The sequence below is a fragment of the Zosterops lateralis genome (assembly GCF_965231275.1).
Source record: "Zosterops lateralis genome assembly, chromosome: 13".
In the NCBI taxonomy this organism is placed as follows: Eukaryota; Metazoa; Chordata; class Aves; order Passeriformes; family Zosteropidae; genus Zosterops; species Zosterops lateralis.
In genome coordinates, this window is record NC_139773.1 from 8,524,014 (window position 1) to 8,541,928 (window position 17,915).

At 38.7% G+C, this 17,915-nt stretch overlaps 1 protein-coding gene across 12 annotated transcripts in view; it reads left to right on the top strand.

Moving 5' to 3' along the window:
• Positions 1-17,915, top strand: part of MYO5A (myosin VA) — a 96,797-nt gene that overhangs the window by 74,699 nt on the left and 4,183 nt on the right. For 5 of the 12 annotated variants that reach the window (XM_083871041.1, XM_083871045.1, XM_083871044.1 and 2 more), the window contains 14 exons: positions 631-684; positions 1,400-1,627; positions 4,231-4,331; positions 4,867-4,947; positions 6,852-7,050; positions 8,611-8,685; positions 10,492-10,585; positions 11,637-11,783; positions 12,180-12,334; positions 13,515-13,604; positions 14,281-14,431; positions 15,257-15,539; positions 16,328-16,502; positions 17,829-17,909. In XM_083871041.1, the coding sequence (XP_083727167.1) occupies positions 631-684; positions 1,400-1,627; positions 4,231-4,331; positions 4,867-4,947; positions 6,852-7,050; positions 8,611-8,685; positions 10,492-10,585; positions 11,637-11,783; positions 12,180-12,334; positions 13,515-13,604; positions 14,281-14,431; positions 15,257-15,539; positions 16,328-16,502; positions 17,829-17,909 (1,914 nt within the window). Of the gene's footprint in view, positions 1-630; positions 685-1,399; positions 1,628-4,230; positions 4,332-4,866; positions 4,948-6,851; positions 7,051-8,610; positions 8,686-10,491; positions 10,586-11,636; positions 11,784-12,179; positions 12,343-13,514; positions 13,605-14,280; positions 14,432-15,256; positions 15,540-16,327; positions 16,503-17,828; positions 17,910-17,915 lie in introns of those variants that run through there. The other 7 variants (XM_083871046.1, XM_083871047.1, XM_083871048.1 and 4 more) reach the window with 4 other exon arrangements.

The window sequence follows — 17,915 nt, forward strand, 5'->3', positions numbered from 1 at the left end:
CTTTATTTAATGACAAGTTTCGTACTGGTGCTTAGTTCTAGGGACTGGTTATTTTGTTTTCCAAGGTCCTTGAGATCCTCTGATGGAAGACAGCAGGAAGAAAAAGTGCTTGGGACTTCACTTTAAAAAAAGAAGAGGCTGAAATGCTGTTTTTATTAAAGAATAGCCATAAGGAAATCTTCTTAAATGATGGGGAGAATGGGTAATTGTTCATTTTAGACAGAAGAAGTGTTTCAACCAGGATGCATAGCCAAAGCACTGGACTTAGACACATTAGCTGACTGTAATTTAAATTCTCCTGATTTGGTCTCCTTAATTTCTTGGAAAATTATGAAACCAATTTTGGCAATTGTTTCTTACTACATTTCTACCAGTGAATTTCTTTAGTATGCTGGGGTTCATCCTGCTCTGTTTTGTTGCCAGTGACAGTATGTGATTTTATTTATATTAACCATTTATATGTCATAAACTCAGAAGTAAAGGAGACAGTGCCAGTAATCAAACTACAGCAGTTAGCAGTACCAGAATGAGTGTTTGGCAGGTTTATAGGAAAATAATTTCACTTCCCTTTTGTTTTCCTACCTCAATGAAGGATTTTTAGTTTTCACACTTGTTTGTATTCTTTCATAGGAGGAAGAAAGGCCTCCCATAAGGGGTGCAGAGTTGGAGTATGAGTCGCTCAAGGTAATTATAAAACTGAGGTTTCTGGGTTTTTTCTAGTAAGACTCTTGCCACCAATTGTATGTGCTGCCATAGAAAATTGCATCAGTCCTCCTGTTTCCAAATAGTAGCTGGAGAAACTAGAACAAATATTCCCAGCAGTCATTTCATTGTAGGACTGCTCTTTTGAGGGGTAGAATGTGTGGCTGGGGATGCAAAACAAAAAGATCCCCTAAGCCAGAGGGACTTCTCTGTTAAAACACTTAGTACAGTTTGCAAGTTAATTTGAGCAAAAAATTCAGTGATAAATGTAGATCTCTTTTCCAAAAACATTATTTTAATTACTGCATATCTTAGACCACTAAAACTAAAAATATTTCCTCATAGTGATGCAGAATTTTCTTAGCCTGCTGACCACTGTTTGTTGTGAACTTTTTTTTTTTTTCTGCTAAGGGGAGAATAAGAGGGAAAAAAAGGTTGGCAATTCTGTTTCCTATCAAATCTGTCTGATTCATGTGTGTGTGTTCTGGTTTTGCATTTTAGACAAAAGCTTAGTCCTGTTAGTGAAATCCTCCCAGACACTACTGACCATAGTCAAGAGGCCAGGGACACATGGGAGATTGGTGGATTTCTTGCAGTTACACACCATTTTTACCATTTCTATCCATAGTTTTGTACCTGTGGGTTACAGACGTGTTGCAGTGCTGCTGGGTGACAGAATTGTCCCTGTTTCTTGCAGCGTCAAGAACTTGAATCTGAGAATAAAAAACTGAAGAACGAGTTGAATGAGCTGCAGAAGGCCCTGACAGAGACACGAGCTCCAGAGGTGACTGCTCCTGGTGCTCCAGCATACAGAGTCCTGCTGGACCAGCTGACCTCGGTCAGTGAAGAGCTGGAAGTGCGCAAGGAGGAAGTTCTCATCCTCAGGTCTCAGCTTGTTAGCCAGAAAGAGGCAATTCAGCCCAAGGTAAATCACACTCAGCAGCTGCACTGTGTAGGAGAGCTACATTGCATCATTGACATGCTTTATTTATTAATAGCATGCTTGTAATGGCAGAAGAAAGTAGTCTAGGTTTGAAAACTTTCCTAAGTGTAATCCATTGGTCCATTATTAGTGCACGAATCACAGCAGTCTGAATTAGGAGCTTGAATTAATCAGCCAGTCTGGGGTTTCTCTGCCAGCACTCATGTGAAGATGTACCAAAGGTCTGATTCCCCCAGACTCCTTTAACAGTGCACAAATAATTTTCACTGGGAGCTGTATCATTTCTCTAGACTGGAAAATTTAAAGGAATTCTAAGGAATTCTTTTCACTTATTAGTTCAGTAAAAGGAACAAACGTTCTACATCTATATGATTGCAGGTCAGTAACATTTCCTAAAGATGGCCTCTGAAGATATGTAAATTCCATCTTATTGCTTGACAGGTGCTCTGTGCTTTTATAGAAAGAAGGGTAGATTACTACCACTGAAATACACGTCTTCTAAAAAGCTCTGACTCTGATGACACAGTTAGGGAAGAATAGCTTTGCAAATAAGAATCATTCAACCTGAAAAGGTATCATGTAAATCAAGGAACTAGTAATTTCCACTGAACTGAGCTATTTTATGTTTCATAACTGCAGCAAAGAATGAACAGATATGTCATCTTTCCTTTGCTGCTGCAAAGTTATGGCTGTATTTGTCCAAAGTAAACTGGAAGTCTGTGGTGCATGAAGATGTATAAGTCTTGATTTAAATGATTGACTGTAAAGAAAATAGAACACATTTTTTCTGTAGTATTTAGAACATTGTAAATAAATACTTAGTAAATCTTTCAGTAATGTTCTCAGCAGTGGTGGGATGGATGTGTTGAATTTACAGCAGCTATGAGTATGAGGGAAATAGGAAGGTGACCTGTGGGATGGCCAGCAGCCAGTTTGCAGATAGCTTCTGTTTTTTATGTTGGATAGCTGCAGCACAGATAGATTTTTTTTTTTAATGTTTTGTTATTCTTCTTTCTTGCTTCCCATTTTGATTGCCAGGAGGATAAGGTACACATTTTCTTCTACAGTTATAAACCAGAACTTCCAAAATGCTAAAATAACTCTTAACAATATCGAGCTGTCATTTTCCCTGCCTCTTAAGTAACCTACATGTTCTTGCATTTTACCTTGGTATTACTGAAAAACTTTTCCCATAATTCTGTGTCCTCTGCATCCCCATCTTCATGCTCTGCACAGGGAAACAAGGTAATTCAAAACAAGCAGATTTAACAGTTTTGAACTGTTGGTTTATGACAACCTGAATATGAGAGGAAGGATTTAGGAATTGGTCTAATCAGCTCCAGCATGTTTCTGGCTGAGTATTGAAGGGTAAGGACAGTGATGCCGGGAGAACTGTGATCAGAGAATCAGACCTCTGTTAACTTGCAAAGCCCTTTTATTTCACAGCAAATTAAGTGCCTATGGTATAAAGGAGTCCCTTACTTTAGAGTGTTTGCTATCCTCAGCAAGCACCAAACATTGTGGACTCACATTGTCATCTCTAGACACTGGATGGGAATTGCTGAATGTTGCGTTAGAAAATGTAGTTGAATACATATAAGGGTGTAAGAAACTGAACTGACCCTAAATGACAGATGTTCAGACTGCTAAAGCTTGATAAATTGGCAGGTGAGATACAGCAGTTTTACTCCATAGTAAATTAATAGTAGAAAAGCCTCAAAGATCTCATAAAGATGTTGGGAATAATTCTTTGAGGAGCTTACGTATTTTATTGTTTTTCATATTGGATAACACAATTCATACTAGACATAGAGATCTAGGCTCCAGAATTTATGTCCACAAAGCTGTTATTGTAAATACTTTTCAAAATTGTGCTCTTGAAAACAACATCTGCTTGTTTTGAAAGTCAAAAAGTCAGAATTCCATCTCTTATGCTCATTAAAGTCCTGTGGTAATCCATGGCAACGACTCAGACCAGACTGGCCAAAGTGACTGTAAAAATCTATTAAGTATTTCAAGTTTTATTGAAGAAAATGTGAAAGTGCCATAATAAACATTCAAAACTGAAACTAAATGGTACTGTGATGCTATGTAAATTAGCAAATCTCAAGCTCTTGTCAATTCTTTCCTGCTTTGACAGAGTAGTTAAAATACATATAGTTCTTATTTTTGAGCTTTGAAAGACTCCATGCAATGCTATGCTTAAGAAATATTAATAGAATTAATCTGTCAAAACTGTGCTGCTTCCGTTTTAATATTAGCAGCTGTTCCTGGTAATTTGAATAAAATGGAAATTCAACATTCCATGAAATTTATTTTATTCCTTTTATGTGATGAACAAATGGAAAGAGATTAACATATGAACATATGTACCCACTTAGCAGACAGACATATTTGACCATTTTGTGTACATTTATTTCAAAAGATAAACCAAATGGACATAGAAATTATGGACCAACCTCTTGCTCAAGTACCCACAATTACTTGATGTGGCTACTCAAGGATTAGTGTTCCACATGAAGAAAACATGGATTCAAGAAACAGTTATGTTGTTAAATTTACTGGAAATTATCTTTTTTTTCCAGCATACAATGACAGATGCTACAATCCTCTTGGAGGACGTACAGAAGATGAAAGACAAAGGAGAAATAGCACAGGCATATATTGGACTGAAGGAAACAAACAGGTACAAGTTCTCTTTCTTTATTCTGTGATCAGTTGGGGTCTGCTGTGACACACTGTGTATATATTGTGTTCAGTCGGTTCCATCCATGTATGTCTAGAGAACTGGGGTTATAATTTGATTTCATCAGTAAAATTGTTGTGTGCAGTATTTGAAAGGATTTGGAAATAATGGGGAAATGTAAAATCAAGCTTTCTGGATTTCCATCTTCTTAGCCTCTAATTGCTGTGTGGCCCAGCCTGGGTGCCATTCCCCAGGCTGGTTTGTCACCCTCTGAACCACAGTAGTCACAATAGTCTGTGGCAATGCATTTATTGTAACAGCACAGAATGCTGTAACCAGCTGGGCTGTCACTGAGAACTGAATTGCATCATTCAGAAGAAAAACACATAAACAAGAAAAGTAATTTGCTAAGTTGTTTTAGAGTGTTTTTTGTTTCTTTTATAGTAACTGTAATGTAGTGTGTAATGTCCTTACCCTGTCACCTCATCACCATCACGTATATCTCTTGTATTTTTTTAAACACCTTTCTTGAAAGGCAATCTCCCCAGGACTATCATATGCTGAATGAGGACGGAGAACTTTGGCTGGCTTATGAAGGGTTAAAACAAGCCAACAGGTTACCAGACTTCTCAGAATGTTTTTTTTTTCTTCATTTGCATCTTCTTTTCTAGCTAACTGTACCCCTTGCTATGGGTTTGCTTTAGCTACAGTACTTCTACTGCTTTAACAATTAGAAAATTCAACACAAATGATACAAATTAGGAGTTTCCTCAAACCTAGTCCCTGAAGCTTTCCACTTGTCAGATTTTATCATTTAAAAAGTTTAAGATGGCACAACAGCCAATACATAATTCATAAGAATACTTGCACAAAAGTAGACTGTAAATACCAGAAGCTCCACAGCTGGGAAGTGTTTGTAGCCATGTACTATTTATGTGCCTTTACACCAGGTTTCAAAACTGATGTTCCTTACAGTTTTTCAGTCTAAAGAAGTACAACCATTTTAGTAATTATTAAACTGTTGTTTAAGTAGCTTCAGTGTACTCTTAAATTTCAAACTGAAATGGTCTTACTCTCTTCGTGTCTCAAATTCAGTAAATTAAGTGTTTTTCTCCCATGTCTCTCCATGCCAGATTCAAAATGTAAGTCACAAAATAACCAAGAAAGAGAAGTAATCTTTAGTTCCTCATGGTGCTGTTGAAGCCTCAGTGGGATCATTGTGGTCTCTGCAAAAACTGCCCTGCTCATGGGGCAGGCGGAGTCACCTTGTCAAGAAGTGCAGCTCTGGCTCTGTGTGCTCATCTGTGTTCCTGACTTCCAAAATGCTCCCTAGTCCTGCCCTGACAACTAATTCACTACATCAGCACTGCTGGTGTTCTCCAGTGTATGCATTTGGTAGCAGTAACTACAGAAGGTGGTATTTGCAATGACTGCTGCTCACTAAAGTCCTTCCTTTTCTGGTGCTAACACATTCTGCCCCTAACATTCTTGTGTAAACCTGTGAAGATCTAACTTAGAGCAAGTGTTCTGCAGAGCAGGATGGGAGTTGCTTTGCTCTGTGCCTTTTGCCTCTTGTTCTGGCACTGCAGAGACTTTATATTAGACAGCAAGAAGCTTTATATTAAATGGCAGAGCAGTGCAGGTAAATGACTATTTGCCCTTGCGTGTTTCATCAGTCTAGTTACTAATAAAAGTTCCTTAAATATGCCTTATGCATATTTAAACCCTGAAATATTGTCTAATTGAACACTGGTAGTTAGCTAGGATGGTCATTTCCTGTGTATGTACAAAATTATGAGTCAGAGCCCTTGGACAGTGCCTTGCAAGCAGGAGTAGATCCCCCAGCACTGCCTGGCAGGAGGCTGGTCTCTGTTAGCCCCATTTCACAATGACAAGAATTTGAGATGTGATGTGCCCAAGGGGAAAGAACAAGTTAATGGAGAGGATAAAGCTCCTGGATTTCAGTCCTGAGTTTGATTCTGTTGTTGACCTTTCATGCATTAAGGACAACTCTCTGAAAAATGGTGGGTTTAATGTAAAAATAAAGATTATTTATGTGCATTTGCAATTAAATGGTTTCTGACTGAAAAAGTCAACTCTAAAAATATTTTCCATTGTTAATATTGCAAGGTGCTAGCTTAAATGTACATAGTGTTGTCTTCATCTAAGACTATTTGATTTGTTTAGAGGTAAAACCTCTTTAAAGCCCCTTCAGTCAATCTGAGAAGACTTAGCTTTACATTTATTGCCACAGTGGCACCATGTACAGTATGTGTTCAATCAAAGGAAACGCAAAGCAGTGTCACAATTAGCTTCTCTCTCTTCACTTTTTGATCATGCAAGCCTAATTTAATTAGAAGGCATACTGAAGGGTTTAAAGAGTACTCTGCCTTTTTCATTTTCCTTTGCAAGCCATGGCTAATTGTTCCTGAGCAGCAGCTAAAGCTTTACACTCCCTCTGAGAACTGGGGATGTAACTTTCTGAGTGCGCTCACACAAACTGTTGCTCAACCTCCTTAGGCTGCTGGAGTCTCAGCTTCAGTCTCAGAAGAAGAGCCACGAGAACGAGCTGGAATCCCTGCGAGGTGAGATCCAGAGTCTGAAGGAGGAAAACAACCGGCAGCAGCAGCTCCTGGCCCAGAACCTGCAGCTGCCTCCAGAGGCGCGCATTGAAGCCAGTCTGCAGCACGAGATCACCAGGCTGACTAATGAGAACTTGGTAAGAGAAATGATGCTGCAGGAGCAGCAGTGGGGACTTACAGACCTGCCACACCTCTAGGTTCTTATCATTTTTCACATGGCAGCTTCCTGCAAAAAAAAAAAATTGCACCAGGGTAGTGGTTTTCTTGGGTGTAAGCTAATGGGAGAGAGAGGCTTGTGATTGCTCCTGAAGTAATAATGGTTCAGGAAATTGGTTTGAAGTTTGGGGCATGGAGGAAGCTTGTGGATCCCAGCTTCCAGCTGGTGAGTTTAGTCATGGCTAAATAGAATGTTGATATCCAGGGAAGTCATAAAAACTAATAATGCCAAGGAGTGGTGTTTCCCCTGAAATATGTTATTTGTTTATTTCATTGAAAAACTCTGATGTAATTCTTTAATTATTTAATGTAATTTATCTTCCCATTTCTCTCTTCCCTGCCTGAAGCTACACAGATAATTCACTGTTTTACGAGCTCTAGCTATTCAGTATGTTTTGAAAAAAGAAATAGTTCCATAAAAAGAAACTTGGATAGAAATCACTTAGCTAATAGTTGGTATTCCACGTGTACTGCACAACGTTTTTGTGTGAAGGAAGGAACTCCCTACCTTCTTCCACAAAGGAGTATGTTCATCCTATGTGAACTACTTCATTTCCTGGGAAGTCTTCCAAAGAGACCTGTGTTAGAATATGTTTGGCTTGTTACTGGTAAAGGGAAACATGCTATTCAGCCAGAAGAATCCTAGCTGTGAATATTATTGCTTCCTCCAAACAAGCCAAGGTGTAGTGTTTCCTGCTAATGTACATGACAGAAGTTATCACTGTTGGAGTCTTGTCTTAATACCAAAGATTTTGAGCAAAGTGTCAGATAATTCAGCTGATATGTGTTGGAGAAATGGCTAAAAGTGTAAGTTTGCCTGAGCAGCCACAGTCTCTCACTGGCAAAGGTAGATGGTGAATGTTTCTGTCTCAGCAGCTCCCTCCTGCTGCTTAGTCATATGTTACAATTTTTAGCCATTTTCCCCCCAGAGACCTACTCAACACATTGTGTTCCCAAGACAACACACAGTCATGTAATTACAGCCCAGAGGAGTTCTCTTTGTTTTCAAATATACTGAATGTAATTCTACTTGTTAAATATAGACTCATTCCTTAGTATTTCACTTCAGATGTTTGAGTATTGCAAGTCCACTCCACGCCAGGTGAATGTTTCAGTTCCACTCCTAGCCTTGGAGTGGAAACAATTTGCAGTTTTCCAGATGCCATGTTAGAATTGTAGTGTTCACTGCAATTCCATCTTGATTAGCATAAGAAAATGTCCTGTCCCTGTTCTCACAAAGGTTGTATTCCATGCTTTCACAGTCCTACTATGGCCCATTTTTAAAAGATCTGACTGTTCTGCAGCTCATCTACATCAGCTTCTCTCTGGGAGGTGCTGGCATGAACACAACTAAGGCCTAGACTACCTAAACATAGGAGATTCTTGATCTTGTTGTATTCTGATTTAATCTGTACAGTGCTCACTGAAGTTTCAGTGTCTCAGAGGGAGGGAGAAAACCAATCCTGTCCCTATTTTTGCAGTTTTATGAGGAGTTGTATGCAGATGACCCCAGGAAGTATCAGTTGTACCGGATTTCCCTTTACAAGCGGATGATTGTATGTAGTTCACATGAATGCTGTTTCTCTGTTGTCTGGTCGCTGTTTCTGAAGCACTAATTGAAAAGCAGGCTGGCTCCTTTTCTCCCTTTCAGAGGAAATCCCCCTGCAGAGAGCTTCACGATGCCAATTACTTCCTTCACTGCTTTTTTTGTTAGTCTTAGTGTCCTTTGTGTAATCTGTGTTTCTTTTTGATGCACAGTTTTGTTACTAATATGAGCCTTTCACTGTGAGCAAAGCAGTTTCTTTTTGAATACTACTTAATACTGCTCTGGAGAAGAGGTACATGATACAAAAGATGCTCAATTTTCAAAACTATTGTTTAGTTCAAAACTTTGATGCATTTAGATTCAGTTCAGAAAAGTAGAGGACTGATCATACACATCCTTACCAAGGTGAATAATGCCAGCAATCCAGTCATAGCCTGAATTTATTATTATTTTAATATTTTTCAGAAATGCAGAATATGATAAATGACATTGGAGATAATATTTTCATGGTAATTAAAGACAGCACCATATGTGAGCTTGAAAGAATAGAATTTATGAATGAGATGTGAAATCTGTTAAATGCGTTTAGAGGAACCATAGAAAGAACTTTATCATCCTCACATGGAGGTTGTTTTGAAATCATATCCCTTCCCTGATACACTCAAAACAGTCTGTCAAACTTATGTATATATTTTTGTTAATTTCGGGAGAAATTGTTTTATCTGACAACACGTATGTAGTGTTATTAGTAGGATTTCTGTTATAATTAAGCAATGCTTTGGATGTGAAGCATGGCCTTGATTTTGTTGTCAACAGGCCTAATATCTTACTGCTCAAGTATATTGTATCAGCTTGAAAACTCTTTTACTACATGATTAAGGTTTGTGCCCATGCTGCACTCAAATATTCCAGTACTTCAGAAGAGGTGTAGTTTCCCAGATGATGCTTTTGATGCAGAGAGTTTACGATCCCTTATGTTCTTACCAGTGCCAAGAATAATCCTCATGCTTAGGAGATTTTTCTTCTAAGCTGCTTTTAAACACTTAACCTGGAATGGCTTTCAGGTTGTTTGAGCTTGAGGTTTTGCTTTCTTTAGAAAAACTTTCACTTTTTTAACTATGCAATTATTTTATGTCACAATACTATTCAAAGATAGATTTCTGGGGAGTGTTCCTTTGATGGACAAATACAGTTTGTTAAAAGAATAGGACTTTTAGGTGCTAGATGTTATTCATCTAGAATAAAAGCATGTAAGAAACCAGCTACAGTGTAAGGAAATGTGATGACAGCAAGGGAAATGGCAGAGCGCCACAAGAAATGGTGTTTGGATGTTTGATTTGGTGAATTTGAGTGCACGTTATGGTCTTTATATGAATCCCTTTCTCATCTTCTCATAACGTGGATAGGTCTGAATAAAGAGTCAGTCTTAAAGACAGGAATAAATGAAATTTACAGAAATACAGATAGCTGTTTAATAGTAAAGAAAATAATTTCTGTGAGGCATTTGGAAGACCGGGGAGGAAGCATTAGGGAGATGTGTTTGCACAAAATATCTTCTGCTGTAGGGACTGACCTCATTCTGAGTGTCTGCAGAATCTACTTGCCTATGAGCTTTGCCTTTGTTATGCTGCATATAACTTAATAATATTTGGCTTGTGTTGTAGGCAGTGTACCAGCTTGCAACCCTCGGCCAGAGGATGGCACTTCTGTTCAGCTTTCCTCCCTGCCTCATAACTCTAACAGCACTGTTTTTGTCTCTGTCACACGGTTCAGGATTGTTCCCATATCTTAACCTTTCCCTTATTTTAATTTACAGGATTTAATGGAGCAGCTGGAAAAGCAGGACAAAACTGTTCGCAAGTTAAAGAAGCAGTTGAAAGTATTTGCTAAGAAGATCGGTGAACTCGAAGGTACTTTTATATTTTGAGAGAAAGATTTTGGTTTGCTTTGTGATCTGATTGTCATCATACCCATCTGTTTTAGCAGTTGGGAGGTCTTCAGTAGGTTTAGCCTCTGTTATTTTAGAAACAGGATGTATGCTCAGACCTCTGTGTGTGCCTTTATGAACCTTTAGAAGATTTGTTGAGAAAAGGAGATTGATGTTTCTCTGAAGGCAGAAAGTATTCAAACATAAAGGAATGTTTCCTGTCTTGTGTGTCTACTCAAAGACAATATGTGTTCTGACAAGAGAAAAGCAGTACTAAATATGAACCAGGCAAAAATGAGTTACCCAGTTTTCCTTTGACTGTGAAGGTTAGTTACTCAGACTAAGTGTTTCTTTTAAAAAGTCCTACAATATTGTTCAGTTACTTCTCTGGACAAGATCACAGTAATGTTCATACATAATGCAGAGTGGGAAAATGCTCCTGAAAATATAGTTTGGTGTTTTTATTGCCTAATTAACTCAGGAAGATGCAGTAGGTCTGACTGGGATGGAGTTAACTTTCATCATAGCAGCCTGTGGGATACTGAGTTTTGGATTTGAGTCTATAACACTGCTGGGAGCACACCAGTGTTTTGGCCACTGCTGGGCAGTGTCAAGGTTTCCTTTTTTCCCCACTCTGTCCCCTCAGTAAGCTGAGGTGGGAGGGCACATGGGCACACAGCAGGACAGCTGACCCAGACTGGCCAAAGGAATATTCCATATAATGTCAGGAACCACAGGAGGGTTTTTTGCACACAAGGTAGCTGTTGTGTGAGAGTGGCTGGACATCAGTTCCCTCGGGGTGGGAGTTTATCATGAGTGATTGCCTTTGCTTTGCCTCCTGCCCTCCCAGCCCCTTTTCTTTCACTTACTAAACCACCTTTTTCTCAGCCGACAAGTTTTCTTTTTTTTGCTCTTAATATTCTCTTCCCTGTCCTTCTGGAGCCAGGAATTTCCTTAGCAATGTTACAGAATTTCTCTGGTATGTATTGGTTTCACTGGAAAATGTAATATTTCTTTTCATTCTCTCTCTGAAGTGGGCCAGATGGAGAACATATCACCTGGACAAATCATTGATGAGCCTATTCGTCCAGTTAACATTCCACGGAAAGAAAAGGACTTCCAAGGGATGTTGGAATATAAGAAGGAGGATGAACAAAAACTTGTCAAGAATCTTATTTTAGGTAAGCATCTTTCTCATTTGTGGCCTTCTCTGCTTCAATACACTAGAAAAAATGAATATGAGAGCACAGAATTTGCATTAGGAAATGAATAGCTTATCTTGGTTTTGACAGTGTTCAGTTTATCTACAGTTCCTAAATGTGTATTGTAATCTAATTATCCTTCCTGGTGAGTTTAGTACATATTATGCCTGCATATTTTTAGCAGGCATTTCTATTTTCTTATTCTGTTCTTTTACCAAGGAATTGGCTCTTAGTTTTGCTCTGAGTTTTCACAGGCCAGGTGTATATATATATATACATGTATATGCTATTAACTGGGGAGGTTGCAATTACCTCATATAACATCTTCTAATGACTTGACACTTAACAAGACAATGTGTGTTTGTTTTTCCCAAGAGCTGAAACCACGTGGGGTAGCTGTCAACCTGATTCCAGGACTACCAGCATATATTTTGTTCATGTGTGTGCGCCATGCAGATTACCTTAATGATGACCAGAAAGTGCGGTCGTTGTTGACTTCCACTATCAATGGCATCAAAAAAGTGTTAAAGGTTAGTTAGTCTGCTCTAGTTTAGAAAAAAAAATTTGTTCATTTAAAATTCACTTTTGGTTTTATGTTAGTAGAATGAGGAAAAGGCTTTCAGTGAATTGGTTCTGGATTTGTAATCAGTGAACTCCCACTAAAGTGCCAAGACTTGTGTTAAAATTAACAAATTACACTGCTGGCATTTTATCCATATAGTAGCAGAGATGCATTGAATTAATGGGAAAAGAACTACCTTCTTTTTGTTTTGAATAGTCTCCGTCCTCTGAAGCTCAGCTTATAAAGTTTTGGAGGTAGTCAGAGTTTTCAGAGTGAGTCTTCGTTAATCTTCTTCAGAGCACTTAAATAAATAGTTTCATTTGCAGTTTTGGTTAACAGATTCCTCATTTGCTTCATCTGCAGATTACACTGATGATAATATGTTATTGCCCAAAGTCTTTGCAAGGAGTTGGCTGGGAGAGTTCAGGCCAGGTGTATCTTGAAGGCATAATTAAAACATAAATATGTTCTATGTTTACATGGCTTTTTATTTTTTAAATGAGAGAGATGTGTCAAAAGCCAAGCCTTTAATCAAACTACAAGTTTTGAAAAAATATTTAGTAAACAATCCTGCTGGAGCTTAGATATCCATAGGAATTTTTGAACATTTTTAAGTGAAAGAAGTGCATGCTATGGTGCTTTAGAAGCATAAACTTGATCCTGTGTTCTTTGGTGAGAAGAGTTTGTTGTTTTGTTTCATTTTCCATACCAGGCTGCCAAAATGGTTATGATGTAAGTGGCATTCATCAAAACTGTTGTTTCCTGCTCCTCCTGCTGGCTCTTTATCATTCCAGTCTTCCCCGCTGGGCTCTTCACAGGAGTCACTGGGTATTTTGGGAATACAGTCACATTGCCCTTTGATTTCTGCCCAGAGCAATTAGGATGGGTCTGTAAAACACAGAAAGATCACCTCTGTGGAGGAAATCATATTCATGAAAAATACTAAGGAAAACAGGGAGGGTGTTAAATGGCACTTTGCCAAAACCCTTGCTTTCCTAATTCATTACTGTAATACACAAAGTTTTGCAAAACATCAGAATGAGGATCTACCAGAAAGTTTATTTTAAGTGTTTAGTTGTGTATCTTGCATTCTATTATTTTATTTCTCTTACCAGCCTTTGCTGAACTGTGGTTTTTTTTATCTTCAGAAAAGAGGAGATGACTTTGAAACAGTGTCCTTCTGGCTGTCGAACACCTGCCGATTCTTGCACTGTTTGAAGCAGTACAGTGGAGAAGAGGTAAGCAGTGCTCTTACTCTGGTCTCTCTTGTTCTCCAGTACTGTTGTCAGCACTGCTCTTTAACAAATATTGCATAAAAGATCTGATCATAGCCTCTTGAAATGGCTACACCTTTTGGAATGATGGTGACAGCATCAGTGGAAAGCACAGGGATATAAGATTTGAACCAGCTTCCCTTTATTGCAGGACCTAGAGTCTAGATGAAGATGACAATGGGCTCCCAAAAGGGCCAGCTCAGATTAAGCAGGAGAATCTGGCAGCTCCCATTATGGGTTTTAGCAATGATTCACTGCACTCCCTATAAAAAGGCCATATTAAGCCCTTTAGGCATAGTATGGCAGATCAGTTGATGTTTGGAGGCTCTGACAAGCCCAGTTCCTCTTTCAAGCTTAACTGGGCTTTTGGCTGGCCAGGTGAAAATGCCCATGCTGGAGTGTTTGTTCCTGTGTCACAGACCTGAAGTTTTGAGTTAAGGAAGCAGATGCTGTGGGCATCATACTTGAAAAGGATATCCTAGCATTAGCCTCAATAAGACAAAGTTCCAAACTAAAATTGTGAGGGGCTGTAACTTAAGGTATTATTTCTCAGTTGCATGAAAGAAAAGGCAAATGCTGGGTTTGTGTAATATTTTTGTCCTCTACTGAAGCATTAATTTCTGTTATTTTATGAATTCAGGGGTTTATGAAGCATAATACACCTCGCCAAAATGAACACTGCCTCACTAATTTTGATTTAGCTGAATACAGACAAGTACTGAGTGACTTGGCTATTCAGATCTACCAACAACTTGTCCGAGTGTTGGAAAATATTCTGCAACCAATGATTGGTAAGGCAAAGTTGAATTCCTTAAGCTTCACAACATAGTACCAAAATGAAAATTGTGACGGTGGTAGAAGCTGTGTCTCATATTTCTTCCTAAACAGTAGAGTTTCAGTAATAGTTCTTGTGGTATTCTGTTCATAGATGACAAAGACTATTCTGGACAGGTTGAATTAGATGACAGACTAAAACTGTGACTGGTTCTTCTGGCAGTGCCAGAATAAATTGGTATACCTTATTCAAGCTTGGCATTTGCAGGAAGAAGCTGTCTGGACAATCTGATATTCGTTGCCCTGTCTGTTGGGAAATATCCCATTGAAAAATTAGACTTCAAGTACATGAGAACTCTGAATTGAAATTAATATGGAAAAAAATGTTTGATTGTTGTTGTTATGGACAGCAGTGAGGAATTAAGTCACAAGCAGTGATAAAGCTAACAGCCAGGGAGGGTTTTTTTTTCATTAAGAATACTTTTCATTTTCTGTTCAGACAGTACTTCCACAGAAATGTTCATGATACTTTCCAGTCACAATATTTAGAAGAAAGGAACAGTTCTCAGTTTGCTGACTCCACTGCCCATATGACCCTGGGAGGAGAAAAGGACTTTCCTGAGCTAGATTCCTGTCCTTTTAAACACACATGATGGAATCTTTGTAACAACCCTGTGAACTTAGATTTTGCAGAACATAGCGGGACACACAATTTCTGGAAATCATGGTAAACTGTAGCTAGCAGAAAGCCCAGCCTGCTCTCTCTGCTTTGCTGCCTTGCACAATGTGCTTGTGTATCAGCAGTTTTCAGTCACTACAGTAATGGTGTCCATCAAATGCAGTTTCAGGAATGCTGGAGCACGAGACCATCCAAGGTGTCTCAGGGGTGAAACCAACAGGGCTGAGGAAGAGAACCTCCAGCATTGCTGATGAGGGCACCTACACCTTGGACTCCATCATCCGGCAGCTGAACTCCTTCCACTCGGTGATGTGCCAGCATGGGATGGACCCGGAGCTGATCAAACAGGTGGTCAAGCAGATGTTCTACATCATCGGGGCCGTAACGCTCAATAACCTCCTCCTGCGCAAGGACATGTGCTCCTGGAGCAAGGGAATGCAAATAAGGTGGGACAGCTTGCTACAGTTGTCTTCAATGCACTGCTGGAAATCTTATTGGACTCTTGACATTGCTGAGTATCATTCTAATGGGGCTGCAGATATCTGGAGTATTTATTTTTACGCACGCAAACATGCGCAGATGTTGTTAAACTGATTTGGGTGAAATTCAGTTAGAAACAGCTTAGTTGGCTTTGGCCAAATCCTACCTGACATTCAAGGAAATGTGGCAGAAGCAAAACAAAAATGTTTCATTATCAAGTGGGAATCAGAACTGTAGGTGAAATGTTCGTAATTGCTTCCTCGGCTCTTAGAGAGTAGCAAACATACCTGGTGCTTTTTTCGTATACTGGTGGTGCAGTGGATTTCTCTTTGTCTACACCAGTAAAGCCATCTGAATCATCTGGATTTCACATCACTTGTCCAATGGATTTTACTGGCATATGTCAGGAAATTTAGCCAGGGCATTCCAGTCCCTCAGGTTACCTCCCAAAGCCTCATTATACTTTAACATGGATAAGATCTAATTTGCCTTCTTCTTACCACATTCACACAATTAATAGGAGCAGAAACAAATGGGAAAGACTAGTTAGTGGAAATTTTTGACCATAGTTTCTAACTGTTATGAAAGTCAAAATCCCTTCCTTAATTGAAAGAAAACAATGTGAAGACAAAATAACAAGAAGGAAAAACACAGAAGGACAAAGAGGCAGCACTGGGAAAGAGAAATTGCACTTGCTTTCCATGTATGCATAACCAAGCATTAACGTTCTTGATGCTTTTACCTCTTTGTACAGATACAATGTGAGTCAACTGGAAGAATGGCTACGTGATAAAAATTTGATGAATAGTGGGGCTAAGGAAACCCTGGAACCCCTCATCCAGGCTGCACAGTTGTTGCAAGTAAAAAAGAAGACGGATGAAGATGCAGAAGCCATTTGTTCAATGTGCAATGCACTGACTACTGCCCAAGTGAGCAATCCTCATGTCTGTCTTGCTGTCCCTCCTGAGCAGCTCTCTGCTCTGTTGTGTTTGTTATCCCTGACAGCACTGCTGTCACACATGAATTGGAGGTTTCATACTTTGTTTTGCTAAAACAGATTAAGTTGGAGGTGTGAAAAAGCACCAGACCCTTTTGAGTCTGGTGTTTGAGATAAGTTTTGAACAAATGAGAGGAAGCTCAGTAGATTGTGCAGGGTGCAGTGCTATACACAGTCTCTCAGAATTTGGAAATGCTTAGAGAAAAGTCTTCATTCAGAGATACCTCTGTACTCCAGACAGCTCTGCCTAGGATAGTATGAATGGATCTTCCTGCCATCAGGGTTGGTATCCAGCCAAGTTGATGGACAATTCAAACAGAGCTGTTGTCTCTGATGCTGCAAACAAGAGTGTAAAGTTACTGTACCCATTAGCCTCAAAGGCTGAACCAGGTGCATCTCAGTAAACAGACTCCTATTTGTGAATACTCAGATTCTGTACAGATACATTGCACTTCTTTTTCAAGCCATGCTACATTTGCATCGAGCTTGTACAGGAATAAATGGACCCAAGCATCTTTGATGCTTACTGAACAATTCTCACCAGGAAAAGGAAGAAATTTCCCTATTTCTTGCTAGTTGTGTCAGCACTAGCAGTTGCACTGATAAAGCCATTTTGATTGATTAATTCACATTACTGGAAAATTAGTTTTCTATTGAATAAGGTGTGAGAATTCCTAACTAATGTTAGGAATGTGTTTTAACATTTTAAAAAATGTTTTGTTTTTTTAGTAAATGGAATAGTAAAAAAACGAAGAGAATTTTTAATAGGTTTTACAAGTTTCACCCATATTATTATTATTATTATTATTTAAAGTATTTTTATGTAATTCTTTGCTTTGATGATTTTAGCCCTGTTTTTAGAGAAATAGCTCACTCTCTTGAAAAACAGAAAAGTTATAAGACTACAGGAGGTCATGACTACAGGGTCAGAATTAGGTTGAGAAATACATCATGTTTTGGGGATGGGTAGGAAAACAATCAGTTACTTCTCATTGTTTGGTATTTTCATCACATATGTAGAAATTGAGGGTTTCTACCTCCGAAGAGCATATTTTCTGAAGGAGGCAGTCATTTAACACAGCATTGAGCAGGGTGATGGAATTCTGCATTAATCAATAAAGCAAAAAAAACAACAGATACTTTTAAATAATTTTCTTTTTTTAAATAGCTAATTTTAAAATCATGTTATTAGTAGTCATTGATGTGTCTGTTGATTGATCAGTAACATGAACCTGAAAGTGATTTTTCTTCTTCACAGATTGTAAAAGTTCTGAATTTGTATACTCCAGTTAATGAGTTTGAAGAGAGAGTCTTGGTGTCATTTATACGTACAATACAGGTATGT